At 42.3% G+C, this 26,115-nt stretch overlaps 2 protein-coding genes across 11 annotated transcripts in view; one reads left to right on the top strand and one right to left on the bottom strand.

The window, feature by feature from the left end:
- The window catches only part of LOC110502410 (Golgi-specific brefeldin A-resistance guanine nucleotide exchange factor 1), a 127,880-nt gene extending 110,039 nt beyond the window's left edge, over positions 1 to 17,841 (top strand). For 4 of the 7 annotated variants that reach the window (XM_021580428.3, XM_090216807.1, XM_090216810.1 and 1 more), the window contains 11 exons: positions 6,047 to 6,272; positions 6,498 to 6,655; positions 6,856 to 7,102; positions 7,820 to 8,022; positions 11,524 to 11,674; positions 12,069 to 12,199; positions 13,401 to 13,502; positions 13,789 to 13,902; positions 14,140 to 14,323; positions 14,860 to 15,033; positions 15,157 to 17,841. In XM_021580428.3, the coding sequence (XP_021436103.3) occupies positions 6,047 to 6,272; positions 6,498 to 6,655; positions 6,856 to 7,102; positions 7,820 to 8,022; positions 11,524 to 11,674; positions 12,069 to 12,199; positions 13,401 to 13,502; positions 13,789 to 13,902; positions 14,140 to 14,323; positions 14,860 to 15,033; positions 15,157 to 15,431 (1,965 nt within the window). In that variant the 3' untranslated portion in view covers positions 15,432 to 17,841. The remainder of the gene's footprint in view (positions 1 to 6,046; positions 6,273 to 6,497; positions 6,656 to 6,855; positions 7,103 to 7,819; positions 8,023 to 11,523; positions 11,675 to 12,068; positions 12,200 to 13,400; positions 13,503 to 13,788; positions 13,903 to 14,139; positions 14,324 to 14,859; positions 15,034 to 15,156) is intronic. The other 3 variants (XM_090216808.1, XM_090216809.1, XM_090216812.1) reach the window with 1 other exon arrangement.
- An 8-nt stretch (positions 17,842 to 17,849) lies between these two features.
- On the bottom strand, positions 17,850 to 25,836 carry LOC110502412 (core histone macro-H2A.2). 4 transcript variants are annotated; one of them, XM_021580432.3, is made up of 9 exons: positions 25,206 to 25,836; positions 23,585 to 23,776; positions 23,000 to 23,106; positions 22,028 to 22,222; positions 21,797 to 21,907; positions 20,476 to 20,575; positions 20,281 to 20,370; positions 19,865 to 20,039; positions 17,850 to 18,450 (listed from the first exon to the last, which is right to left on the bottom strand). In XM_021580432.3, exons 2-9 carry the CDS (start codon positions 23,754 to 23,756, stop codon positions 18,285 to 18,287), a joined length of 1,116 nt encoding a protein of 371 aa, XP_021436107.1. In that variant the 5' UTR covers positions 23,757 to 23,776; positions 25,206 to 25,836; the 3' UTR covers positions 17,850 to 18,284. The 4 variants fall into 4 exon arrangements, with proteins under 4 accessions (XP_021436107.1, XP_021436110.1, XP_021436108.1 ...); XM_021580435.3 differs by having other exon boundaries at positions 21,797 to 21,904; positions 25,206 to 25,419; XM_021580433.3 differs by lacking the exon at positions 25,206 to 25,836 and adding an exon at positions 25,029 to 25,184.
- Between the last annotated feature and the right edge of the window lie 279 nt (positions 25,837 to 26,115).

Here is a 26,115-nt window from a genome sequence, read left to right as displayed (position 1 = left end):
GTCTTAAAAGCTATTAAAAAGAAGGCTTCAATTTGTTGTATAACAAGTCACAAAGGATGCTTCCTGTGATAGTTGTTTGCTGGTGTCAGATGTTTCTCTCAATTGTTGTATTTGCTCGGGCATCAAGGCACACAATGAACTACCTTCCAGTCTGTGTTGATCAGTGGGACAGTTTGATTATCCAGGTTTTAACTGGTCTAATCTTTTTTTCCAAGAGGGATCTGGTTTCTTGATGCCCTGGCCTGTAACCTCAATAGTGTTTATTATGTGACTGTCCTATTGACCTTGAACTGCTATATCATTACAGCTTCTCTTGATTGCTTGAACACTTTTCTCAGTATTATTTAAAAAAATACAAATGGAATGTGATCTACTTTATAACCTATGGAAAACCAAACAACTCACCGGAAAACACTCATGTCTAGTTATGGACTAATTATGCAAAGGTAGTTTACAGGTTGGTGGTACAAATATAATATTATGCGAGTTATTGTTATTTAACGTGGAAAAAAGACAACACAATTCAAATACAAATTGTGTCACTTGCTTCGTAAAGGACAGGTGTAGACTAACTGTGAAATGCTTACCTATGGGCCCTTCGCAACAATGCAGAAAACAATGAAATACCTAAATAATAATAGGGGGGAGAAAAAAAATAGTAACACAAGGAGTAAATACACAATGAGCAATGATAGCATGCAGTACGAGTCAAAAGTTTAGACACTTACTCATTCAAGGGTTTTTGTTTATTTGTACTATTTTCTACGTTGTAGAATAATAGTGAAGACATCAAAACTATGAAATAATACATATGGAATCATGTAGTGTTACTACACTTCAAAGTAGCCACCCTTTGCCTTGATGAGAGCTCTGCACACTTTTGTCATTCTCTCAACCACCTTCATGAGTTAGTCACCTGGAATGCTTTTCAATTAACAGGTGTGCCTTGATAAAAGTTAATTTGTGGAATTTCTTTCCTTAATGGGTTTGAGCCAATCAGTTGTGTTGTGACAAGATGGGGTTGGTATACAGAAGATAGCCCTATTTGGTAAATGCCATATTATGGCAAGAACAGCTCAAATTAGCAAAGAGAAACGACAGTCCATCATTACTTTAAGACATGAAGGTCAGTCAATCCGAAAATTGTCAGGAACTTTGAAAGTTTCTTCAAGTGCAGTTGCAAAAACCATCAATCGCTATGATGAAACTGGCTCTTATGAGGACTAACACAGGAAAGGAAAACCCAGAGTTCATTAGAGTTAACTGCACCTCAGAAATTGCAACCCAAATAAATGTTTCACAGAGTTCAAGTAACAGACACATCTCAACATCAACTGTTCAGAGGAGACTGTGTGAATCAGGCCGTCATGGTCGAATTGCTGCAAAAAAAACACCAATAAAGGACACCAATAATAAGAGGAGACTTGCTTGGGCCAAGAAACACGAGCAATGGACATTAGACCGGTGGAAATCTGTCCTTTGGTCTGATGTGTCCAAATTTGAGATTTTTGGTTCCAACCGCCACATCTTTGTGAGACGCAGAGTAGTTGAACGGATGATCTCCGCATGTGTGGTTCCCACAGTGAAGCATGGAGGGGGTGTGATGGTGCTTTGCTGGTGACACTGTCTGTGACTTACTTAATAATTACTTACTTAATTCAAGGCACACTTAACCAGCATGGCTACCACAGTATTCTGCAGCGATATGCCGTCCCATCTGGTTTGCGCTTAAGTGGGACTATCATTGGTTTTTCAACATACAATGACCCAACACCTCCAGGCTGTATAAGGACTATTTGACAAAGAAGGAAAGTGATGGAGTGCTGCATCAAATTACCTGGCCTCCACAATCACCCGACCTCAACCCAATTGAGATGGTTTGGGATGAGTTGGACCACAGAGTGAATGAAAAGCAGCCAACAAGTGCTCAGCATATGTGAGAACTCCTTCAAGACTGTTGGAAAAGCATTGCAGGTGAAGCTGGTTGAGAGAATGCCAAGTGTGTGCAAAGCTGTCATCAAGGCATCGGTTGGCTTCTTTGAAGAATCAAGCATTTTGATTTGACACTTTTTTGGTTACTACATGATTCCATGTGTTATTTAATCGTTATTTAATTATTCTACAATGCAGAAAATAGTAAAACTTAAGAAACTTTTGACTGGTACTGTACATCGACTCAGTACTGAGTCGATGTGCAGGGGTATGAGGAAATTGAGGTAGATACACTGAAAAAAACTATAAATGCAACATGTAAGGTGTTGGTCCCATGTTTCATGAGCTGAAATAAAATATCCTAGAAATGTTCCAAAAAGCTTATTTCTATCAAATTGTGTGCACAAATTTGTTTACATCCCTGATAGTGAGCATTTATCATTTGCCAAGATAATCCATCCGCCTGACAGGTGGGGCGGCAGGGTAGCCTAGTGGTTAGAGCGTTGGACTAGCAGCCGAAAGGTTGCAAGTTCAAATCCCCGAGCTGACAAGGTACAAATCTGTCGTTCTGCCCCTGAACAGGCAGTTCAGGGAACCCACGCTGCTACCCTGCCGCCCCACCTAGGCCGTCATTGAAAATAAGAATTTGTTCATAACTGAAGGTATAAAAAAATAAATACAAAATTACACCTTGTGCTTGGGACAAATGTGTGCAGTTTTGTCACACAACACAATGTAACAGATGTCTGAAGTTTTGAGGGAGTGTGCAATTGGCATTCTGTCTGCAGGAATGTCCAACAGAGCTGTTGCCAGAGAATTTAATGTTCATTTTTCAACCATAAGACAAAGGAATTCTCCGGTTGGAACATTAAGATTTATGTTAAAAACATCCTAAAGATTGATTCTATACATCGTTTGACATGTTTCTACGGACTGTAACGGAACTTTTCGTCTGCACCTAGTGATCGCGCGTCATGAAGTTGGATTACTGGGCTGAACGCGTGAACAACAAGGAGGAATTTGGACATAAATGACAACATCGTTTTAGAGAATTTGGCGGGACGTCCAACCGGCCTCACAACCAAAGACCACATGTAACCACGCTAGCCCAGGACCTTCACATACAGCTCGATCGCCTGAGACCAGCCACCCAGACAGCTGATGAAACTCTAGGTTTGCACAACCAAAGAATTTCTGCACAAACTGTCAGAAACCATTTCCGGTTAGCTCATCTGCGTGCTTGTCATCCTCACCAAGGTTTTGACCTGACTGCAGTTCGGCTTTGTAATCGACATCAGTGGGAAAATGCTCACCTTTGATGGCCACTGGAATACTGGAAAAGTGTGCTCTTTATGGATGAATCCCGGTTTTAACATTACCGGGCAGATGACATATGCAAGGCATCGAGTGGGCGAGCGGTTTGCTGATGTCAACGTTGTGAACAGAGTTCGAACACAATTGCATTTTATCAATGGCAATTTGAATGCACAGAGATACCGTGATGAGATCCTGAGGCCCATTGTTGTGCCATTCACTGAAAATGTCTCAGTTCTTCCATGACCTGCATCCTCACCAGATGCTCAGATGACACTCATAGGACATCATGTTACACAATACATGTATGTTTTGTTCAATAAAGTGCATATTTATATCCAGAAATCTCAGTTTACATTGGCGCATTGCGTTCAGAAATGTTTTGCTTCCAAAACATCCAGTGATGTTATTCACATAATTAAAGATAGACTTCTACTTAATGCAACCGCTGTGTCAGATTTTAAAAAAACTTAACGGAAAAAGCAAACCATGCAATAATCTGAGTACAGCGACAAACAAGCCAAAGAGATATCCGCCATGTTGGAGTCAACAGAAGTCAGAAATAGCATTATAAATATTCACTTACCTTTGATGATCTTCATCTGAATGCACTCACAGGAATCCCAGTTCCACAATAAATGTTTGATTTGTTTGATAAAGTTCATCATTTATGTCCAAATTCCTCCTTGTTGTTCACGCGTTCAGCCCAGTAATCCAACTTCATGACGCGCGATCACTAGGTGCAGACGAAAAGTTCCGTTACAGTCCGTAGAAACATGTCAAACGATGTGTAGAATCAATCTTTAGGATGTTTTTAACATAAATCTTAATGTTCCAACCGGAGAATTCCTTTGTCTTCAGAAATGCAATGGAACGCGAGCTAACGCTCACGTGAATGAACGTCACGAGCTTGTGGCACTCTGCCAGACCACTGACTCAAAGAGCCCTTATGAGCCCCTCCTTTATAGTAGAAGCATCAAACAAGGTTCTAAAGACTGTTGACATCTAGTGGAAGCCTTGGGAAGTGCAATTTGACCCCATAGACACTGTTTTCAATAGGCGTTGAAAAACTACAAACCTCAGATTTCCCACTTCCTGGTTGGATTTTTCTCAGGTTTTCGCCTGCCATATGAGTTCTGTTATACTCACAGACATCATTCAAACAGTTTTAGAAACTTCAGTGTTTTCTATCTATACTAATAATATGCATATATTAGCAACTGGGACTGAGTAGCAGGCAGTTTACTCTGGGAACGCTTTTCATCCAAACGTGAAAATGCTGCCCCCTATCCCAAACAGGTTAACTTTTTGTCCTGAATACAAAGTGTTATGTTTGGGGCAAATTCAATACAACTCATTACTGAGTACCACTCTCCAAATGTTCAAGCATAGTGGTGGCAGCATCATGTTATGAGTAGGCTTGTAATCGTTAAGGACTGGGGAGTTTTTCAGGATAGAAAAATAAACTAGATAAGCACAAGCAATAACCTGGTCTCCCTGATACTTGGAGACAAATTCACCTTTCAGCAGGACAATAACCTAAAACACACAAGGCCAAATGTACACTGGAGTTGCTTACCAAGAAGACAGTGAATGTTCCTGAAAATCTATGGCAAGACCTGAATGTTTTTCTACCAGTGATTAACAACCCATTTTGATAGAGCTTGAAGAATTTTGTAAAGAGTAATGGCCAAATGTTGCACAATCCACGTGTGGAAAGGGCTTAGAGACTTACCCAGAAAGACTCACAGCTGTAATCGCTGCTAAAGGTGCTTCTTCAAAGTATTGACTCAGGGGTGTGAATACTTATGCAAATTAGATATTTCTGTATTTCATTTTAAATACATTTGCAAAAATGTCTACACGTGTTTTCACTTTCATTATGGGGGTATTGTGTGTAGATGAGTGAGATTTTTTGGAATGTAATCCTTTTTGAATTCAGGATGTAACACAACCAAATGTGGAATGTCAAGGAGTATGAATACTTTTTGAAGGCTCTGTACTGTATGTGTGGGTAGAGTCCAGTGTGTGGTTGTGCATAGTCAAAAAGTGTTAGTACAAAAATGGTCAATGCAGATAGTTTACCAAATAGCTATCCAGACTATTTAGTAGTCTTATGGCTTGTGCTTGTGGGTAGAAGTTGTTCAGGAGCCTTTTGGTCCCAGATTTAGTGCTCCGGTACCATTTGCCGAGTCTATGACTTGGGTGGCTGGAGTCTGACCATTTTTAGGGCCTTCCTCTGACACCACCTGATATAGAGGTCCAATTGATTTGTGTCTTATGTAGAGCGTTGTCTACGGTTTAGCAAAAAGTGTCTTGTGATTCAGAGTTGCGTCTGATTAGCAAAAGAAGTGTTCCGCATTTGCATTTAGTGTGAAAAGGATGAGAAATTACTAACTGTTGTGCAAAAGAGGTTATTGTTTTGGTCATGTGGATCCCAGTTTCCTTCAGTGTTCAAGCAAATGGAGCACTATCTTTCGCTCCCCTTTCTCAATCTTATCTCTAACCCAGATGGACATTGTTACGGTAAACTAATAGTGTATTCTTCTTCCTTTCGCTTCCTCACAACGTATTTGTCACAAATCCTACATTTGTTAGTCTAATCTTCTTGTCTCTTCAAACGTGCAGTGAGACCTAGTAGAACTGTGAGACCTAAAACTGTCTTTATATAAATTGAACTTTGTTTGTAAGGAACATACTTTACTTCCCTTATCGGTGAGATTGAGGTCGCAGCCAGTTCAAGCAGTTGGTCTTTTAAAGTAACCGCGTCCCCTTAACCCCTCTACCACCGCATCTCTAGGTGCTGCTGTCCCTGCGTCTCCTGTTGATGATGAAACCACACGTCCTGGCCCGGGTTAGCCGGGAGGTGGCCTATGGCCTCCATGAGCTGCTTAAGACCAACGCTGCCAACATCCACTGCACAGACGACTGGTTCACCCTTTTCGCCCTAATTGAGTGCATCGGAGCCGGGATCAAACCCCCCGCCTCCTTCAAGGTCACCTCCACTACCCCAGACATCGACACAGGTCAGCCTTTAACTTACTTACACACACCATCACGTGGAATGGTAGGCTACATTGTTGGCCTTAGCTGCTGAGAAAAAAAATCTACACGTTTATGGTCAATTGTATTGATTTTATACAAACAGCTCAGCTGTTATATTACGGGGGCACACATCCACACTTTTAAGTGGTGCGTTTTTATGTCTGGTAAACTGTGGTTTTAATTTCCCGTTTCCACCTTTGTTCCAGGTGCCCAGTCGGACAGTGAGCTGTCGTTCCACCACCTCAGTGAGGTGAGTCTGGACCGGGGGTACACGTCAGACTCTGAGGTCTACACAGAGCATGGAAAGTCCAGGATGCCCCGCTCTGTCACTGACGTGGACGTGACTAGCAGCGGATGGCTGGTGGTATGAGCCCCCACCCACACACACTTCCACGTCACATGCACACGCTTTTCTTTTAAGTGCTCAGACGATCAATTCCAGAGATCTTCATAGCATTGAGAGTAATAGTGAAACTTGTGTGTTATTTTGTTATATCAATGTCAGTCAATACTCTCAATGCCTCAACATACGGCACATCTCACACAGTGTGTTTATATTTGCAGGTTGGGAAAGACGACCTGGACATCAGCAAGGTAGCGGCTTCTGGGTCCAAGACCCTGCTAAACCCTCTAGTGAACCAGTACAGCCTGTCCCTGGGTCAAGACATGGGTTTCCACGACACCAAGTCTCTCATCAAGTGTGTGGAGTCCCTCTCCTTCATAGTACGAGACGCTGCACATGTCACCCCCGAGAACTTTGAGCTGTGTGTCAAGGCCATCCGGGTGTTTGTGGAGGCCAGCCTAAACGGAGGTATGGCTTTCTTTTGACTGACATATATACTTGTTTGAGGTTCATTTTGTATTCTGTCTTTTTCCAAAGTGTTTTTAGTTTTTTCATAACAACTAGAAATCTTCCAACAATGAATTCAGCATTGTATTTGCCTTTCTTTCCATCAATGCTGTTTTCCAAGCTAAAACATGTCATCAAACTATGCTTGAGTAATTTAAGCTTTGACAGTTTGCCATTTTTGGTGGTTAGTCTCAAAACCCTTTGGAAGGGGATCCAAAGGCATGCCTATAGAGTGACTAACCTGCTTCCTCCACACCAACCTTCTAATTGAGGACTGTATCACTTGACTTCCCTTCTCCCCAGCAACAGCAGTCTGTTAGTGATCTAGATTGATTTGATTTGATCTAGAAAAGACTAAAGTCAAGCCGGGATTACAGTGCTGTCAACACGGCTTTACACACTTAATAATCAAGTTTGGTCGATCAAGGACCTCAGTTAAGTGCAGCGCTTATCTATATGGGAAGCTAATGGAAACCGCACAGCCCTGAAACCTGCTATTACTCAAAGTTGATATAGCCTTTTGTTGCCTGGTTTAACATAAAAGGAATGCATTTTTTCCCAATCGCTAAGTCATACCCGTCAAAATATGACATCTATAGAAATATAAATTAAGATAATTATTCCGGATATATTTGTAACAATGGCTAAAACTGTCTCTCCATCTCCACTGACCTACAGGCTACAGGACCTATGAGAAGAAGAAGAACCACAAGTACGACTCCCAGAAGTCCCGTGTGAGAAGGAAGCCCCGGGACAAGGAAGGTGCGTCACGCCGCGCCAAGGCCTCCAGCCAGAGGCCTTCCCGTTCCCATAGCGATGACGAGGAAGACGAGGGAGTCCCTGCCAGCTACCACACGGTGTCATTACAGGTTAGTCAGGACGTAAGTACCACAGCCCTCTTTCCCTTCTACCTTGGTCTCTGTGCTGCTCAGGGGCTCTGTTCACTTGGATGAAATGTTCAGAACTATATGACAGACAATCATGTCTGTTCTACACAATATAATTATCTCTCTGAACGTTCTGTAACGTTGTGCCCTCCTGAATAAGCCCCAGGTTTGCTCTCAGCTGTGGGGTGGAGGTGGGGTTGCGGGGAAAGGTGGGAATTTTGGGAGATTTCAGCTGTCTTTTCTCTCTGCATACTCAATTGAGACTGAGGCTGAGTGACAGACTATGGTTGTCATAGCAATTAAGCGATGTTGTGGCGGTGTTTAATCCTATTCTGTGACGCTACCACTATCGCAATATTTTTCCTTTGGCAAAAATTCAAACAAAGCAGACCAAGCTCTTTGGTCTGTTGAAAACCTGCTGTATGTAAAATATTGTAAATGTGACTCTGGATGACAACATAATGATGTTTGTTTTCCAAAATTAAATCTGCTTTGCGTTTTGTTTCCTTGCCACGGCACTAACGAGTATCGCGATACTGGTATCATCCCGGCTCTATATGAGTGAGTCAAAGTTACGTGATCTGTCAGCAATAATTGCCATCTCTTTTCAGAACTCATTTGGCACGAATCAGGTATTCATGCTCAGACGACTGACACTAATATTAACCTCTTGCCTTGCCTATTTTACAAATGCACCGTCTTGAAAGGGCTGAAATGTGAAATATCAATACTCGTTGTTGAAGCTATTCAATTGCTTGAAAAGGTCCATTAGTATTATTATTGTTAGATATTTAGGTCTGTATAAGGTTGCAAAAAGATGGAATATTACCACTAACTTTAGGGATTTTGGAAACGTTAAAGGCTTTTAGGGGATCTTCATCTGCATGTAAAAGATGTTGAATACCATCGCTGTTTAACATGAGTGAAAAAAAGTCAATAGTTGAAAGAGTGGCAGAATTAATTAATTCATTTTTATCCCTCATTAATTATGGCGTTGTCTCCTGAACAATGTGGTGAAACTCAAGAGACCAATGGACACGGATATAAAGAAATATGAATACATTTAACAATAAATTGCTAAAGTTTCCATTAGATTTGTTTTATCCCCCAAAAACGTATTTGGTAAATTACGGGAAGTTTTGCAACCCTAGATCTGTGTAACATGGCTGAAATAATGTAGACATGGAAAACACTATTGCATGGAAATATTTACCTTCCAATGCTTTTGTCTTGTCCTCTTCTCCATCAGTCTATCAAAATTACATACATATCAATACTCTTTTATCACACACCCAAATATATTGCTTGGATAACAATAAAGTAATGAAAGGGGCATACTTAGTCAGTTGTACAACTGAATGCATTCAACTGAAATGTGTCTTCCGTATTTGAATCAGAGAGGTGCGGGGGGCTGCCTTAATCGACATCCATGTCTTCGGCGCCTGGGGAACAGTGGGTTAACTGCCTTGCTCAGGGGCAGAACAGATTTTTACCGTGTCAGGCCCATTACTGGCCCAACGCACTAACCACTTAAGCTGGTTAGCTTACCTACTTAAGCTGCATTTAGACAGGCAGCACAATTCTGATATTTTTTTCCACTAATTGGTCTTTTGAACCAATCACATCAGATCTTTTCACATTATATCGTTTTCAGAGCTGATCTGATTGGTCAAAGACCAATTGGTGGGGAAAAAATATCATAATTGGGCTGCCTGTATACAGTGCCTTGCGAAAGTATTCGGCCCCCTTGAACTTTGCGACCTTTTGCCACATTTCAGGCTTCAAACATAAAGATATAAAACTGTATTTTTTTGTGAAGAATCAACAAGTGGGACACAATCATGAAGTGGAACGACATTTATTGGATATTTCAAACTTTTTTAACAAATCAAAAACTGAAAAATTGGGCGTGCAAAATTATTCAGCCCCCTTAAGTTAATACTTTGTAGCGCCACCTTTTGCTGCGATTACAGCTGTAAGTCGCTTGGGGTATGTCTCTATCAGTTTTGCACATCGAGAGACTGACATTTTTTCCCATTCCTCCTTGCAAAACAGCTCGAGCTCAATGAGGTTGGATGGAGAGCATTTGTGAACAGCAGTTTTCAGTTCTTTCCACAGATTCTCGATTGGATTCAGGTCTGGACTTTGACTTGGCCATTCTAACACCTGGATATGTTTATTTTTGAACCATTCCATTGTAGATTTTGCTTTATGTTTTGGATCATTGTCTTGTTGGAAGACAAATCTCCGTCCCAGTCTCAGGTCTTTTGCAAACTCCATCAGATTTTCTTCCAGAATGGTCCTGTATTTGGCTCCATCCATCTTCCCATCAATTTTAACCATCTTCCCTGTCCCTGCTGAAGAAAAGCAGGCCCAAACCATGATGCTGCCACCACCATGTTTGACAGTGGGGATGGTGTGTTCAGCTGTGTTGCTTTTACGCCAAACATAACGTTTTGCATTGTTGCCAAAAAGTTCAATTTTGGTTTCATCTGACCAGAGCACCTTCTTCCACATGTTTGGTGTGTCTCCCAGGTGGCTTGTGGCAAACTTTAAACAACACTTTTTATGGATATCTTTAAGAAATGGCTTTCTTCTTGCCACTCTTCCATAAAGGCCAGATTTGTGCAATATACGACTGATTGTTGTCCTATGGACAGAGTCTCCCACCTCAGCTGTAGATCTCTGCAGTTCATCCAGAGTGATCATGGGCCTCTTGACTGCATCTCTGATCAGTCTTCTCCTTGTATGAGCTGAAAGTTTAGCGGGACGGCCAGGTCTTGGTAGATTTGCAGTGGTCTGATACTCCTTCCATTTCAATATTATCGCTTGCACAGTGCTCCTTGGGATGTTTAAAGCTTGGGAAATATTTTTGTATCCAAATCCGGCTTTAAACTTCTTCACAACAGTATCTCGGACCTGCCTGGTGTGTTCCTTGTTCTTCATGATGCTCTCTGCGCTTTTAACGGACCTCTGAGACTATCACAGTGCAGGTGCATTTATACGGAGACTTGATTACACACAGGTGGATTGTATTTATCATCATTAGTCATTTAGGTCAACATTGGATCATTCAGAGATCCTCACTGAACTTCTGGAGAGAGTTTGCTGCACTGAAAGTAAAGGGGCTGAATAATTTTGCACGCCCAATTTTTCAGTTTTTGATTTGTTAAAAAAGTTTGAAATATCCAATAAATGTCGTTCCACTTCATGATTGTGTCCCACTTGTTGTTGATTCTTCACAAAAAAAACAGTTTTATATCTTTATGTTTGAAGCCTGAAATGTGGCAAAAGGTCGCAAAGTTCAAGTGGGCCGAATACTTTCGCAAGGCACTGTAAACGCAGCCATAGATATGTAAATATACTGTAGTATGTGTCTTGGATCTAGCAAGACAATAGAGACATTAAGTCATGCGTTCATGTTTTAGAATCCAGCTGTGATTAGATTAGCAATGACCACATTGACATGGAGTTCTGTGTTTCCCCCTGGTTCAGCTGTTAGATCTGATGCACACGCTGCATACGAGGGCCTCCAGCATCTACAGCTCCTGGGCAGAGGAGCAGCGCCGCCTGGAGCCAGTAGGGAAGAAGATTGAGGCCGACTCCCAGACACTGTGGACCAGCTGCTGGTGCCCACTGCTCCAAGGTCAGAGACTTTATCCCCATTGCTATCATTATAACCTATTTAAATAAAGGCACCTCTAAACGGTGTTTAATAAACACAATTTATCATTGTTTCTTAGTCATTGGAGGAATGTTTTCAGTGTCAATGTGTGTTATTGTGTGAAGCCAAATGCACATTTCCTGTTTTCATGGACAAGCTTTTCACATGTTTATATTTTTTTGCTAATACTGGAACTGATAACTAATATTTGGAGAGTCATCTAAATATAAGCTTGAAGGTAAAAAATAACTCCCTAGGTCCCCTTAATTCACTGGTGACCCCTGAGAGAAGGGACTTAATGAACTCGGTGATCTTGTTCTCGTTCCCCTATAGCCAGTCTTAGCTCAAGTATCCATACGTTGTGTGAACCCTATAGGGATAGCCTGGCTGTGCTGCGACGCCAGGAGGCTGGTGCGAATGCAGGCCCTGACCTACCTCCAGAGGGCACTGTTGGTCCATGACCTGCAGACACTAGATGCTGTGGAGTGGGAGTCCTGCTTTAACAAGGTGAGAGGAGGATGCTGAACAGCATTTTCCACATTCTAGGAGGACCACTGGAAATTGGTGTGCGTATGGGGAATAGTGGGTCACAAGAATGACTGCTGAATGGTTCCTCTGAAAATAGACGATTCATTAGAAGAGTAGGCACTTGGGGCCAAATCCTAGCTTCTATGGCAAATAAGTATTATGGGAAATACAGTGCCTTCAGAAAGTATTCAAACTCCTTGACTTTTACCCCCAAAAAATTATGTTACAACCTTATTCTAGAATTTATTAAATATTTTTTTCCCCTCAGCAATATACACACAATGCCTCATTAAAGACAAAGCGAAAACCGGTTGTTAGATATTTTTGCAAATGTATATAAATTAAAAAATATTCTCTGGTCTGATGAAATCAAGATTGAGCTCTTTGGCCCGAATTCCAAGCGTCACGTCTGGAGGAAACCTGGCACCATCCATACGGTGAAGCATGGTGATGGCAGCATCGTGCTTTAGGGATGTTTTTCAGCGGCAGGTACTTGGAGACTAGTCAGGATCGAGGGAAAGATGAACGGAGCAAAGTACAGATCCTTGATGAAAACCTGCTCAGGACCTCAGACTGGGGAGAAGGTTCAAATTCCAACAGGACAACAACCCTAAGCACACAGCCAAGACAACGCAGGAGTGGCTTCGGGATAAGTTTCTGAATGTCCTTGAGTGGCCCAGCCAGAACCCGGACTTGAACCCAATCAAACATCTCTGGAGAGACATGAAAATAGCTGTGCAGCAACACTCCCCATCCAACCTGACAGAGATTGAGAGGATCTGCAGAGAAGAATGGGAGAAACTCCCCAAATAAATGTGTGCCAAGCTTGTAGCATCATACCCACGAAGACTTGAGGCTGTAATCGCTGCCAAAGGTGCTTCAACAACATACTGAGTAAAGGGACTGAATACTTAAGTAAATGTCATATTTCAGTTTTTATTTTTAATACATTTGCAAAAATTTCTACAACCTGTTTTTGCTTTGTCATTATGGGGTATTGTGTGTAAATTGATGAGGGGGGAGAAAACAATTTAATCAATTTTAGAATATGGCTGTAATGTAACAATGTGGAAAAGTAAAGTGGTCTGAATACATTCTGAATGCACTGTAAGTGGTCTGTCTAATCTGAGCGTTGTCATTGTTAACTGTGTTTTAAGTACTGTGTACTGTGTGGTCCCAGGTGCTGTTCCCCCTGCTGACCAAGCTTCTGGACAATATTAGCCCTGCAGACGTGTGTGGCATGGAGGAGACCAGGATGAGGGCTTGCACCCTGCTGTCAAAGGTCAGTTCAGTCAACACACAACAGGCATCCATTTCAAAGTGTGAAATCTGATATTTTGTCAGACTGTGTTCAGACCACAGGTTTAGACTCTCCTACAACTGTCTGTCGCCTTTGGGGGTTTTCTTTTTTGTTGTTGTTGAGAAATTGCCATAATTTGCTAACTCCTTCCACTGTCTAGCACTTCTCATCTGCCTGAACAGCGATAGTATAATATGCTGTGTGCCTGTCTACCCATGCCATCTCTGCATATCTCACTGTTGCTCTCCATTGCTCTGCTATCCCCTAGGTGTTCCTGCAGCACCTCTCTCCCTTGTTGTCTCTGTCCACCTTCGCTGCCCTGTGGCTCACCATCCTGGACTTCATGGACAAGTACATGCACGCTGGCTCCAGTGACCTGCTGGTAAGCATGCCTGCTGTCACACAGCAGCACATGTCAATTTCAACTCCTATTAGTGCAGGTGCTTCTAATCTGAGTGGTCAAACTCAAAGGAGGGCACACAAAAATAAAGAAAAACAAATACTGGTCTTTAAGTAATAGTTCATGTTTATTCCTGTACAGCTCATTTCAAGCATTTTTTCCCCCCCATCTATGTGTGTGATTGCATGGCTAATTGGCTGGTTGTTATCACCCCCCCAGCTGGAGGCCATCCCAGAGTCTCTGAAGAACATGCTGCTGGTGATGGACACAGCAGGAATCTTCCACAGCGCTGACTCTCGTACGGGATACTCTGACCTGTGGGAGATCACTTGGGAACGCATCGACTGCTTCCTGCCTAACCTCCGGGAGGAGCTCTTCAAACAGACCGTCATACCACAACCAGGTACTGGAACGCACACCTACTTCTATTAAGGCCCTGTTTTCTCAGATATGCACTCTGCTTTGAGTGTTAACAAGGTAGGTTATCTGGATCTGTATTGGCAGTACAGCATTTACTGCGATGAGGCCTCTGCAGTAGTCAGGGCCTTCATACTTCTTGCGCTTTGCGGAGCATAGCTGTTGTGAAGGAAGTTGTCAAGGAAGTGAGTTGTTTATACAGGACATACCACCCCCACCTACCGTCAACCAATTATGTCAATTGGGAGCTATATGGAAACTTTACAAAATGTGGGATGCACATGGCGATGCGGTACGGAGCTTGATTTGGCCTCTACAGGCCTACGGAGGCTCCGCGTTTGCATCACACCCTCCGTATGGAGCCACTGGACCGCATTTTCCCGGATCAAGCATAAATCGGATTTTTGAATACACAGCCTACATGTTTTTCATGATTTATACTTAGTCTTGTTTCAGTGTTCTGCTATATACATCAAGCTAGATCTCTGAAATGTAATGGCTGTATGTGCTCTGTGTCCATAGATCCTGCTCCTAGTCCCCCAGTGGAGCTTGTCCAGCCGGCTGCCCCCTGCCCCCCAGCCTCGCCACCCCCAGCTCAGGCCCTATCTCCTGTGCCAGTGCCAGCTTCCCCCACAGAGCCAAAGACCTCCAGCAGACCAGTGTCGCCCCAAGATCCCCCACCACCTAGTACCAACGGTAACCATGTTAGCGTGGCCAGTCAAAGATAAAATCTGGCTAACGGCAACGATCAATTTTTGTCAATGTCAGTTTCACAGCCAACAATCAGTGAATTAATCAATGTCCTCTCTTCTCTTCCAGGAACAGACAGATCATCTCCAGTGCCTCCATCGACTCCCCCCAGGCCCACCCCAGTGAAGATGTCCCCCCAGATCTCTAGCTCACTGATCCAGTCCCCCACGAGTCAGTCCCCCCTCATCCTGCAGCCCCTGGCCTCCCATCTGCAGGTGGGGGGCGTGCCCCCTATGTCCCTCCCCATTATCCTCAACCCCGCCCTCATTGAGGCCAGTTGCCCTGTCCCGCTGCTCCCCACCCCCCACCCCACTGAACATAGTGACACCCCGCAGGTCAAATAGAGCCACCCATAGCCCTATGCCTACTCTCACGGGGGGCACTCCATCCCCAACCTGTCCCCTAAACATCATAGCTTTCTCCTTAGGCTCTGCCCCCCTTCACACAGGGGGACAAACCGTCTGTGACACAGAGACCCTTTACATCCATGGTCACCTCTCAGACGACACTAAACAACAGACACACCTAGCTTTGAAGTCTTATCTAACATCCTGGGGCCTGCTGTCCCTCAATATTCACTTGTTCGTCAGACATTTTTTGGAACTCCGTCGGGGTCTCAACTTTACTTTTGAGAGTTAGATTAGTAGAAGACACAAGGTGCAAGGTCGAAATGTGTTTGTGCATCGGCAGTTTTTCTCGTTTTGTCAGTCGCTAACAGTCACTAAATTAGCCATGTCGGCTAACAATTTTTAGATTGGTAAATTAGTCTAGCCAGTTATCTAAACTTGTAGTAATCATGGCCAAATACTGACAGGGCACTTGCCCGGGGCCCTGACTTCTAGGGGCCCCCCCATTTTTTTGATTTTGTTAGTCACTCTCACTCAGATATTAACATGGCGAAATGTGTAGAATTGCAGGAAATTGGCTTTAAAACAGCAAAGTCAGTAGAATTGCATGAAATGTGTTATAAAATTGCAAAATGTATAGAACTGCAGTAAACTTGCTTTAAAACTGCTAACATTTTTCTCTACGCCCCATGGCAAAATGTGTTCCAGGAAATGACTTTAAAAGATATTTCTCTCCACCTTCAAGAGGGGAGGGACAAAAAAAAATGGCCGGCTTGGTGGGGGGCCTCCCCAACCAAATCTCACTTAAGGCCCCCAAAAGGCTAAAGTTTTTCCTGAGTATGCCTGTGCTTAACATTTAATCTAGAGGTTCTGCCAGGAACAAAATCATAGTGAATAACTTATTTGGGTTTTAGGTACTGCATGTTGTTTGCTGAATAGGATGTGAACAGATTCATTTACTCCAGTCAAAGTGTTCAGGGCACTGTCTTAAAACAAAAACAGACCTGTATCATAACTATTTTATTGGAGGGTCGAAATATAAGTGTACAGTAATATAAAGCATACATAGTTTCTATATTTCCAGTATAAAATGGTCAGAGGTTAGAAATTAGCCTACAAGTTTTCACAATCTTGTTTGCTAATTTTTATTACAATGGCCCTAAAACGACACTTTAAATGCTGTTATACCCAAGAGGGACAAAGGTGTGCATGGTTTGGCTTGGAAAGATGGATTTGAGATGCTGCCATTGCTAACAAGTGCAGCACCTAGAACATTCCGAATGTGACAACTGGTCTGGCCTGGGTGTGTGTGGTTGGTTCGCTGTGTTCTGTGATGGTGGAACTCTGTCCGTGTCAGCTTTTGTCAAACAGGTTAGGAGAGTTTAATAGTAAGGTCTTAATGAGATTATTTAATGGAGTACAATATTGCCTTTTGTCATTTGAATCCGGGTGTGTTTGTCACGTTTGTGTAATAAATGTTGAAATGTGTTATTTTACAGAGTCCACCATAGTAGTACGGTGCCCCTGGAGCAAATTAGGGTTAAGTGCCTTGCTCGAGGGCATATTGACAGATTTCTCCCCTTGTCAGCTCGGGTATTCGAACCAGCGACCCTTCGGTTACTGGTCCAACACGATGCATACAGCAATTGTGGCCACTTAAGACTTGAGCAGATTGAGCATAGACCGCAATCAGTAAATCTGGGACAAGCAGATCTTAAATTCAGTCTTCATTTTCAAGAGATGAGATGATTGGCCCAGATCATCTGCGCAAGTTTCATGCGGGACTATGATTACCCCACTTGACTCAGTGAAAGTATATTTGCATTTCACCGTCTGTACAGTAAGCTATGGATTGCAGAGGAGTTGGAACATTGGCATGTTGAAGTTAGAGCCTTGATCATCTTATCAAAGGATACTCGTACCAGACTTCTCACTGCATGTGATGACGGAAGAACAAACAATGGCTTTCAAAAGCCTCAACCACTTAGAACACGTCAGGTGTCTATTTTGAAAACCCAACCTTGTGATCGGAGTAAACTTCAGTGCAGCTTATTTCTTGGCCGTTACCCCTCTTGTCTATAGTATTTATTCAGCTATGAATGAGGTGTTGGGGAATTAATACTCTCGTCGAAACACAGTTGGGAGCAACTACTTCCATGTCAGGTTACATTACTCTCTGAATCTTCTGCCTTATGTCAGAAATCGCATTAGTCTGTGCACAATGAAGTGGAGCCCCTCTGTCAGGGGTGTCGTTATGTTAATTTGTTGTACTGCATTGTTAGGTATACCAGGAGCTAATTCTTGAGTGAACAAGAAATTACATGAATATAATGTATATATGAAGAAAAGGTCATGTACTTTTTACAATGTAATAAATGTAATGAAACGATGCATTAATCAAATCACAGCTGGATCTGTGGTGTAAAACATCTGGATTTTTATTTCAAAGCAGAATGTGAAACACTTTTTTTTTCTTAGTAAACTAACTGTATCAGAAACTACAGAGTGATTCTGGCAGAAAAACAACTGTTAAAATTGTCTTTGTACATGGAATGTAAAAACAATATCAGTAAAGAAGGGATACGAATGACAAGCCATGGGGATTATTAATTTAATCTAGTCTAAAAATAATGCAATCCCGTAAAAGGAAGACGGTAACATAAATGCATACAGTACTTCACTCACAAAAAAAATGTTTTAACACCTTCCGAGGGCTACCCGATGTCGTCAAAAACACCTACTTACAGCATCTTCCATCACACTATACCAGCTGCAAAAACAAAGATCCATCTGAAATACAACTGCACCCGTTAAAAAACACCCCAAATCGAGCATCTCTTTAGCTCATCTTCACTTGGCATCCAGCTTGGCCATTTCCTGAAGGTATATTCCGATGCTCTCGCTGTCAAACAGTACAAAGTAAATGTTTTTCAGGGAAGAGGTCGTTGCGGAGACAAAATGGTTGGAGATTGCCTTGAGGATCAGCTGGGCGGCTGTTTGCTTTGGGAATCCATTCCTAGAACCAGGAGAGATGCACAGATGTGAGCTCAATTTCAATTAGTCTTTCTGCGATTCCTATCTCCTTGCTGCTTCCTGAACCTTATTTGAGTATAAGGTTCAAGGTCCCTCCCTGGACCTTTTTCTCAAATGTGTTTTAAGAAGGAATCGAGGAAAGAAATTGAAAGCCCTAGTTCAGACCGCCGAGGCCCCTTTTTCTATTACTGGAAACCAAACTTATGAATTGTACCTTTTAAAATAACATTTATTGTTACTCAGCAGGTTACCATCCAACCATTTGTGTGAGTCAAGTGCCTGTCTGATAAACTCACTACAGGCCTGATGGAAACGGTCAAATTGTCGACAAAACAAAATACGCTACACAAAGGTAGATATTTTTTGGGGCTGTGATACGATTATGCAACAATTTATTGTGCAATTGTTGTTAGAATAACCACGTCGAGGTAAATTTTCAGTCACGTGATATGTTGTGTGGTCCTCCCACTACAATTTGAAAAAGCATGCAGATTAGGCTACAGATTAAATAAATTATGATAAACTTCACAGGTTGGTGAAAGTGCATGATAAGCTTAATGCTAGTTTTCAATAGATATCAAGGGTTCTTATTTTATGCTGGTGACATGATTGGTGCTTGCCTGCCAATCGACAAATAAATACAATCTCTCCTTATCCATAATTTCATCATGTAGGCCTACCCTCTGCCCTGTATCGGCGAGCTGTTGGCTAGAGCGTACCCCCGAGACCAGAGTGGGCACATTTGCTGTTTAAAGCAGACTTTGTGCCCAAACCATCGACCTATTTAAAAACAAATAGAATTTCAGTTTTTTTATTCAGTAAATAAAAAAGTTAAGTGTGTTTTGTGTTCACCAGAAGCCAGTTTGATAGAAAAACACTGCTGCTGGTAATACAGATGTTAAATCTTAATTTTGATAGGCTATATGTAGCGTACAGCTGCATTTCAGATACACTTGTGTGTCATAGTGGAGACCAACATCTAGCTTGTTACTAAGCTATATAAAACGACAGTTGTTGTGTATGGCTGCATTTTTAAACATTTTGAATGTTGGAGTACTGGGAAATGTATTCTGTCTGGTGCTTTAGCGTTTGAGCAAGCAAGAGAGATCTGTGGGTTTTCAGTGAATGTATGTAAATCACGAGGCTCATTTGAATTTTGACAGTGATCAAATCAAGATATGGCAATCTGTATGGGCATATTATTTTGTGTGAATGAGAATATTCGCTTGAATATCGTTCGACAAATTGATGGAAACCTAGCTACTGGTATAGATTTAAACATCATACTGGCTGTATTTCTGTATTTTGAATGTCATATCTAACAACAATGGACTAACGAAACAAATACCAAAAGGTAGTTTTTGGGTGGAATTGTCCTTTAAAGCTGTAAGTCTCACCGGCCAGCAGGAAGTGAGGGGAAGGCCACGGACTTGAGTTTCTTCTCCTCTGCAGCAGAGAGACAGGCCTTGACAGTCTTCTCCAGCTGGTCCTCACACTTCTCCGAGCCCCACTGAGGGATGTTACAGTGGATGACGAAACGAGCTGGCATCCCACTGGCCTGGCTCACCGCAACTACAGGATGAAGACGCACACACTGACGCTTCACTCTTCACGTGTAGGTTTAAATGTAGCATTGACAGTGTACTTATAAGGATGGTTTTGAAGTGAGGTGAGACAATATGTTTCAATCAAGTGGATTATGCTGTATTTGGATAAGCACATTCGGTAATTGCATCCTTTTATAACCAAACAAAAGCAAAAACCCTTTCATCCAGCAGATTTGATATTAGTTTGGGTGTCCGTGTCTCCATACCTGATGCTACCTCCAGAGGTCCCTGTGCTTTCCTCAATTCTTTCACTGCCTCCAAGAAGTCCCGCCCACCTGCCTTCTCCAGGGCATTGCCTGCAGACCACAGCACACAACAGGTAAGAATGAGTCAAAAGTATAATGGGCTGTGAAGCTTTCGCGATTCTAAGATGAAAAGACGAGCAGGTCTGGCATCCTCACCCACTCCCTCTTTGAGGTCCATCTCAGCATTTGTGGGGTTGATGATTCCCTCCACCTTGATCGTTCCAATCTTGCCAATTTCACTCTCTGTTAGTGAAAGCTGTTTAAGGGGATATAGAGTTGAAGTTATGACAAAGTTACTAAGAAACTTAATGGATACGTGTCATGACCAAGGTGTATTTGGATACCTGCTGGTCAAACATCGCATTCCAAAATCATGGGCATTAATATGGAGTTGGTCCCCCCTTTGCTGCTATAACAGCCTCAACTCTTCTGGGAAGGCTTTCCACTAGATATTGTAACATTGCTGCTAGATATTGGAACAGGGACTTGCTTCCATTGAGCCACAAGAGCATTAATCAGGTCGGGCAGTGACGTTGGGAGATTAGGCCTGTCTCGCAGTCGGCGTTCCAATTCATACCAAAGGTGTTCGATGGGGTTGAGGTCAAGGCTCTGTGCAGGCCACTCAAATTCTTCCACACCAATCTCGACAAACCATTTCTGTATGGACCTTGCTATTCTGTATCGTTAAGATTTCCCTTCACTGGAACTAAAGGGGCCTAGCCCAAACTGTAAAAAGCAGCCCCAGAACATTATTCCATCTGCACCAAACTTTACAGTTAGCACTATGCATTCAGGCAGGTAGCGTTCTCCCGGCATCCGCCAAACCCAAATTCGTCCGCCGGACTGCCAGATGGTGAAGTGTGATTGATTCATCACTACAAAGAACACATTTCCACTGCTCCGGAGTCCAATGGCGGCAAGCTTTACACCACTCCAGCTGACGCTTGACATTGTGCATGGTGATTTTAGGCTTGTGTGAAGCTGTTCAGCCATGGAAACCCATTTTATGAAGCTCCCGACGAACATTTATTGTGCTGACGTTGCTTCCAGAGGCAGTTTGGAACTCTGTAGTGAGCGTTGCAACCGAGGACAGACGATTTGGCCTAACACTTCGTGGCTGAGCCATTGTTGCTCCTAGACGTTTCCACTTCACAATAACAGCACTTACAGTTGACCGGGGCAGCTCTAGCAGGGCAGACATTTGATGAACTGACTTGTTGGAAAGGTAGCATCCTATGACAGTGCCACGTTGAAAGTCACTGAGCTCTTCAGCACGGGCCATTCTACTGCCAATGTTTGTCTATGGAGATTGCATGGCTGTGTGCTCGATTTTATTCACCTGTCAGCAATGGATGTGGCTGAAATATCAGAATCCACTCATTTAAAGGGGTGTTCACATACATTATATACACGTAAGTATCTTTACAATAGGTGTCACAGAATGACAGTTTTTTTCATAACTGACTTGACATGATACCTTTTGTCCAAGGAACAGGCTTTTCGCTGAGAGGATAGTGAATCCATCGCCTGGTCCATCTTCCACTGTTGAGTTGGCTACGACAGCTTCTTTGTCGTTTTCTGTGCTCTTCTTATCACGGAATCAATGAAAAACAGAACACATTCATGCTTCTTATAACACTATAACAAACACATTGACAAATATTGAGCTGTTTGCCATCATTCACGAAGCCCATTCATGTGTACTGACCCTTGGCTTGCGGCCTGGTTTGCCTTTGCCCTTTTTGGTGGTGGGTTTCTTGATGCTCTTGACGCGTTCCGCCCTCTTCTCTGGCACGGTCACCTGAGTGTCCACTTTCACTCGGCTGCCCCTCTTCTTGGACAATAGTTCTGGGTGGATACGAGGCAGGACCCCTCCGTTTGATATGGTTACCCCTCGGAGAAGCTGAGAGGCCAAAGAACAGGTGAATTAGTTTACTTTTCAATAGGTATTCAGTCTATCATTGGTCAATTTCTTTGCTCTGAGAAATACTTTACTGGTCAAGTGGTAAAAAAAATCCTGCCGAAATGATAAAGAACATTGTCTATTAAGTGGAATTAGTTTAAGTCCAAACCTAAACCCCAATTGAGATTTTGTGGCAGGACTTGAAACGAGCAGTTCATGCTTGAAAACCCACAAATGTCACCGAGTTAAAGCAGCTCTGCATGACTGAGTGACCCAAAACTCCTCCACAGTGACGTGAGACTGATCAACAACGACAGGAAGCATTTGGTTGCAGTCATTGCAGCTAAAGGTGGCACAACCAGATACTGATTGTTGGATGTTTATTAAATAAATTAAAGTATACATTTTTCCGGTTATTTGTAAACTAAGGTTCCCTTGATGATATTAGGTTTTTGTTGATGACCGTATCAAAAATAGAGAAAATCAAAAAGGGGGCAAATACTTTTTCACAGCACTGTATGTCTTGTCAGGATATCGGGCCTCAATAAAAAAAAAAATCCACTTGGGGTTAACCACGAAGCGGTGGCAGTTAATGCCATATGGCGTCATCTGTACCTTCCTGAACCCTTAAGACAAAGGGACAACCTTCATAGTTTCATGGATCCCTATTGGGAAATATACTGCAATATAATAGTGTAACGATGATGCAATGAAGTGGAGTGACAAACACTGACATTTTCTAAATGTTGTCCTATTTTAATGGGAATAATACTGTACCTGGTTGAGCTCCTCGTCGTTGGCTACAGCCAGTTTAATGTGCCGAGGAGTTATTCTGCCTTTTTTGTTGTCCCTTGCTGCATTTCCTGCCAACTCCAAAATCTCAGCTAAACAAATAAATGAATGTCATTAGAAAGTCTTCAGACACAAATTATAAAGTATCAGTTATATACTGAACAAAAATACAGTGCATTCAGAAAGTATTCAGACCCCTTGACTTTTTCCACATTTTGTTACGTTACAGCCTTATTCTAAAGTATTAAATTGTTGTTTTCTCATCAAGTGTGTAATGGTCATGCTGTTTAATCAGCTTCTTGATATGCCACACCTGTCAGGTGGTTGAATGATCTTGGCTAAAGGAGAAATGCTCACTAACAGGGATATAAACAAATTTGTGCACAACATTTGAGAGAAATAAGCTTTTTGTGCATATGGGATATTTCTGGGATCTTTTATTTCAGCTCATGAAATTAACACTTTACATGTTGCATTTATATTTTTATTCAGTATATATTTTAGATACACAACTGAATTGAAGAAAGATGTGTGTGTGTGTGTGTATTTTCACTCAGGTGAGACAACAACCTGCCAGGTACTCTATGACGGCTGCCATGTAGACGGGTGCCCCCATGCCGATGCGGTACTTGTGGGTCCCTGTGCGTAGATACCTCATCATCCTCCCCACAGGAAAGATGACCCCTGCTCTGGCAGAGCGGGAGAGTTTGGTGCTCTTCTTCTTCCCTCCTCGGGCTGACATCTTGCCTCAGCTACGTCTACCTGGGAGGACAACAGTCCATTTACCATGGTTAGTTTTAAGGATGGAGATTGAAACTATGTTAAATGGGTCACTTGTACTGTACAGGCAACGATCAACCAATTGAAATACACTACAGCAATGTGCAAAACAGTTTTTATAATTACCACCTGTTTTGTTTGCCCAAAGGAATTTTATAAAGACTCAATTTACGCCTCCAAAAGCTTGCAATGTGCCACGTTGAAGCTTCCATACATTGACTAGATGCTGGTGTGTACATGTAGCATAACCAAGTCTGAGCGTGAAAAGTTGGAACTTTTTGACCACTCATTATTTAAACTGATAACACGTGCATTAACAAATCTGTGCAGAGCTGTAAACTTGAGAAACAAAGATTGAGGTTCCAGGTTGAGAAGGTGCCTTTCAGGAGCATCATATCGTCCTCATGTAGGCCTACAGTTTGCAAAGCTGATAAGATCAGAGACTGACTAAAACTAGCAAAGCACACTAACAGATATAATTCGAAGACAATTCCAAAATACGATATGGAATAAGAGGCCTACAATATTTAAGAATTAAATTGCGCGCCATTTAGGATTATTTGATTAACGCATTAGTATTTTTATTTATTATTTGTAAATACTTAATATTTGTATAGTATTTAGTCTGCTTTTCAAGGTAAAGATAGTAAGGGTAGCCAACGTACTTTCCCAAAGGTAACTATGTAAACAAACTCAATAATACCGTATAGAAAACGGCCGCCGTGGCCTACAGACTCCAGTTTTGGAAATGGCATTTGCAATCTGAGACCCGACATATACTCTTTCGAATGCATTGATTTGTGCACCTTGAATGTGTTTTGGATTCTGGATTGCTCACATGCACATGAAAAATAAAAGAACAAAAGATCATGCCACCTAGTATAATAGCTTACAATAGGCTACTCGACGAACAGTAATTTAATTAATGTTTTTTTTGTGTAAAATATGACGTCTTAAACGTAACTACAGATCCTAAACGACATAGCGATGTTAAATGTACAAAAATGCATGAATATGACAAATGTTTATACATATGCGCGCCATTATGCAGGAATAAAAAAATAACCCCTTGATACGCTTTTCTTCTGACCGTCTCCTCCTATCGCAACAGGATTATGCACACCTAACTAACTATCTATCTAATCAATGGCCTTGCTTTAAGTTGGTTGCCTATCCACTAGACATCCGCGGCTGTTGTTCTCAAATAGAAATGTCTGGGACATCGGGCCATAACCTTTCTTGTAATTATGTTCCTCCCATGCTACAGCGCAACCCCCATTTTGTTTTCAATCCATTGGATGTGTAATCTCATCAGACATGGTCGGAAATGAACGTTCTTTCGGAGACGCAGCTCGCCACAAAACGCAATAAACCGGATATGCGCGAGAGTGAATTTATCCAAGTTTGATACCTGTTTGTCCTCCTTTACACGAATCGATGCAGGCCTGATCTTCTCTTTCACAAGTCTCAGAAGAATGGCTGTATTCGCTGTCCTTATGCGGATCCTGTTAATAAAACTACAACCACCGTACGTACATAGGCTACATAGGGGGCTGGCTTACTACTACTGATGCTGCAAAGGGGAAAAATTCAGTCCGGGGAAAATAGAATGAAAACGCCCCCTTAACATGGCTTGAAGGGGAAAAGAATGTTGGTTGAAAGTAACGCAATTTCCTTGAATATATACGACAGAATTTGGCCTTGTATGCCTATAGAGCAGTTTGGAAAACGTGTAAATTATAAATTCTGGATACATATACACAGTTTATTAGGTACACCAATCTAGTACCTGGCCTCCAGAACAGCCTGAAATCTTCAGACGTTTATTCTACAAGATGTGGTGTTCAAACGTTGTTCAATTGGTATCAAGGGACCTAATGAGAGCCAGGGAAACATTCCCCATTCATTACACCACCAGCAGCTTGTACCGTTGACACCAGCAGGATGGGGCCATGGACTAATGCTGCTTACGCCAAATCCTGATTCTGCCATTGGCATGAAGCAACAGGAACTGGTGTTTCTTCCAACCAGGTGATGTTTTTACACTCCTCAATTGTCCAGTGTTGGTGATCACGTGCCCACTTGAGCGGCTTCTTCTTATTTTTAGATGATAGGAGTGGAACCCGGTGTGGTCGTCTGCTGCAATAGCCCATCCGTGACAAGGACCGACATGTTGTTCCCAAGATGCCGTTCTGCACATCAGTATTGTACTGTGCCATTATTTGCCTGTTTGTGTCCTGAATGTTAATTTTCACGATTCTTGCCATTCTTTTTTTTATTTTCTCCATTCTCTGTAAACCATAGACACTGTCGTGGGTGTA

This window comes from Oncorhynchus mykiss, chromosome 23 (genome assembly GCF_057628025.1).
Source record: "Oncorhynchus mykiss isolate SJ-2025 chromosome 23, ASM5762802v1, whole genome shotgun sequence".
Taxonomy (NCBI): Eukaryota; Metazoa; Chordata; class Actinopteri; order Salmoniformes; family Salmonidae; genus Oncorhynchus; species Oncorhynchus mykiss.
This window is presented reverse-complemented; position numbering and strand designations above follow the sequence as displayed.